This window comes from Echinops telfairi, unplaced genomic scaffold (assembly GCF_000313985.2).
Source record: "Echinops telfairi isolate 266 unplaced genomic scaffold, ASM31398v2 ScPeMD7_7459;HRSCAF=8497, whole genome shotgun sequence".
Taxonomy (NCBI): Eukaryota; Metazoa; Chordata; class Mammalia; order Afrosoricida; family Tenrecidae; genus Echinops; species Echinops telfairi.
Window position 1 is genome coordinate 4,875,842 of NW_022111359.1, and position 1,824 is coordinate 4,877,665.

Genomic DNA, 1,824 nt, shown 5'->3' on the forward strand with positions numbered 1-1,824 from the left:
ACCCACTGGGCTAGAGGGAGGTGATGGGTCCCAGAGTGACGTGGGAGCTGACCGGTGTCCTGGGCTCCACAGAGCTGCCCGGCAGGGTAGTGCAGCTGTATGATACCCCCTATGAGGAACAGGACCAAGAGGCAGGGGAGGAACCCCTTTCCGGGGGGCAGAAGCCTCTGCAGAGCCGCCTGCCCCAGGAGGATGAGCGTCCGGCCGAGGAGTACGACCAGCCCTGGGAGTGGAAAAAGGAGCACATCTCCAGGGCCTTTGCAGGTACTTCGCCCAGCCGGCCCCGCCCAACGTCCCAGGTGGCACCGGATGGTTGTCTAATTCTCACTAGAATGTGACTGGCTGATTCCGCGGTCCTACCTTCCTCTTCCCAAGAGAAGCTGCGCTGGGAACCAAGACGCCTTTTAGTTCTTTATTTTCGGTTTCTGAACATTGCCTTTCTTTCTCTTTTTTAATAATGTTTTGTGGTGAGGGGGTGCGGGTGGGGGGCACGCTTGACAGAGCAGAGTCATTTTCGGTCAGCAGTTTCAGACGCGTTGTGCGTCAACTCCTCGGCGGCCCTCCCCACGCTGTACCGTCCCCCCTCCCACTTCCTCCCTGGGCTTCCTCTGTCCATTCCCCGGGCTTTCCTAACAACCCTCCTGGGCCTGGGCCTGAGCCAATGTCGCCCTTTCGACCTCAAATGAGGGAAGATTCTGGGGAGCACGTACCTCCCCAGTGTGATAGCCCCCCTTAGAGGCCCGTACGTGGCTCGGCTGTGAATTGAGCCAAGGGCTCCACCGGGTGCGGTTCAGGTCTGAAGGGTGACTGAGGCCGTTGGCTTGAGGCTCCCACCGGTTTCTATCTGACCAGGAAGCCTGGTCTCTCGCAGGATTTGAGTTTTGTGAAATGCCTTTTAGCGTGGAATGGAACACCCTCTCCTGCCCGACATGGGGTCAGGAGCACAATGCGTATTTGGGATCAGACTAGACCTGAGATGGGGACACTGATGTGCTGGGCCACTTGATCTCCCACTGTCAGTGTTCATATCTGTAAAGTGGGGGTTTTTGGGATCCGCACGGACGGAGAGCAAGTCTTTGTCGAACTCACGGTAGCTCCCAGATCAGCTAGATGAGCTTGGGTCCATCGAGGGCCCTCTGTTTTCTCTTTCTTGAAAAGAAGCGATACCGCAGTGAGCTCTAAGAAATAAAATGCCTGGATCCTGGAATGCCTTTGTCCCAGGGGCTCAGGGACTCAGTGTCTCTGTCTGCAGCAGGGGCGGATTTCTAGCTCTGTTATTTGGCCAGAGCAGAGGCAGAAGGACACATTCCCGCTAGCCTCGTCCCTGATGTCTGACTTGTCGCTCAAGGACATGGTCCCACCACTCCCGTGCCACGTGATTCGTGGACGGCCACACCCCTTTATAGGTTGCTGTTTGTGCCAATCTTGCTCTCTTACACCACCCTCCAGCCTCTTCTTTTTTCTTTCCCCCACTTTTTAATTCTTGTATCCATGACTATTAGCTCCCTATTTCCTCCCATCCTCCCCAACCATAACCTCAAGAAATGATTTATCTAGTTACTGTCTCTGTAGGTTTACCTATCCAGGATTTCATTATATATATGATTGATATATATACATATATATATATACATATATATATATATACACATATATGTCTTTAATCATACCATAAACAGCCACCACCACCAAATAAAACACAGACAGGAAGAACAATCCCAAAGAAAGTAGAAAACAATAAAAAGTAGTTAAAAGATGGGCCCGAAAGGAAAGCAAATGGTGAGATGTTAAATGTTAACCCATCTATCTGAAGTAAGCTACTTT

The 1,824-nt window shown here is 52.0% G+C and overlaps 1 protein-coding gene across 1 annotated transcript in view; it reads left to right on the plus strand.

Annotated features, from left to right (window-relative positions):
- The window catches only part of SHD (Src homology 2 domain containing transforming protein D), an 11,846-nt gene that overhangs the window by 2,857 nt on the left and 7,165 nt on the right, over window positions 1-1,824 (plus strand). The window contains exon 2 of the mRNA XM_013007654.2: window positions 73-264. Coding sequence (XP_012863108.1) covers window positions 73-264 — 192 coding nt within the window. The remainder of the gene's footprint in view (window positions 1-72; window positions 265-1,824) is intronic.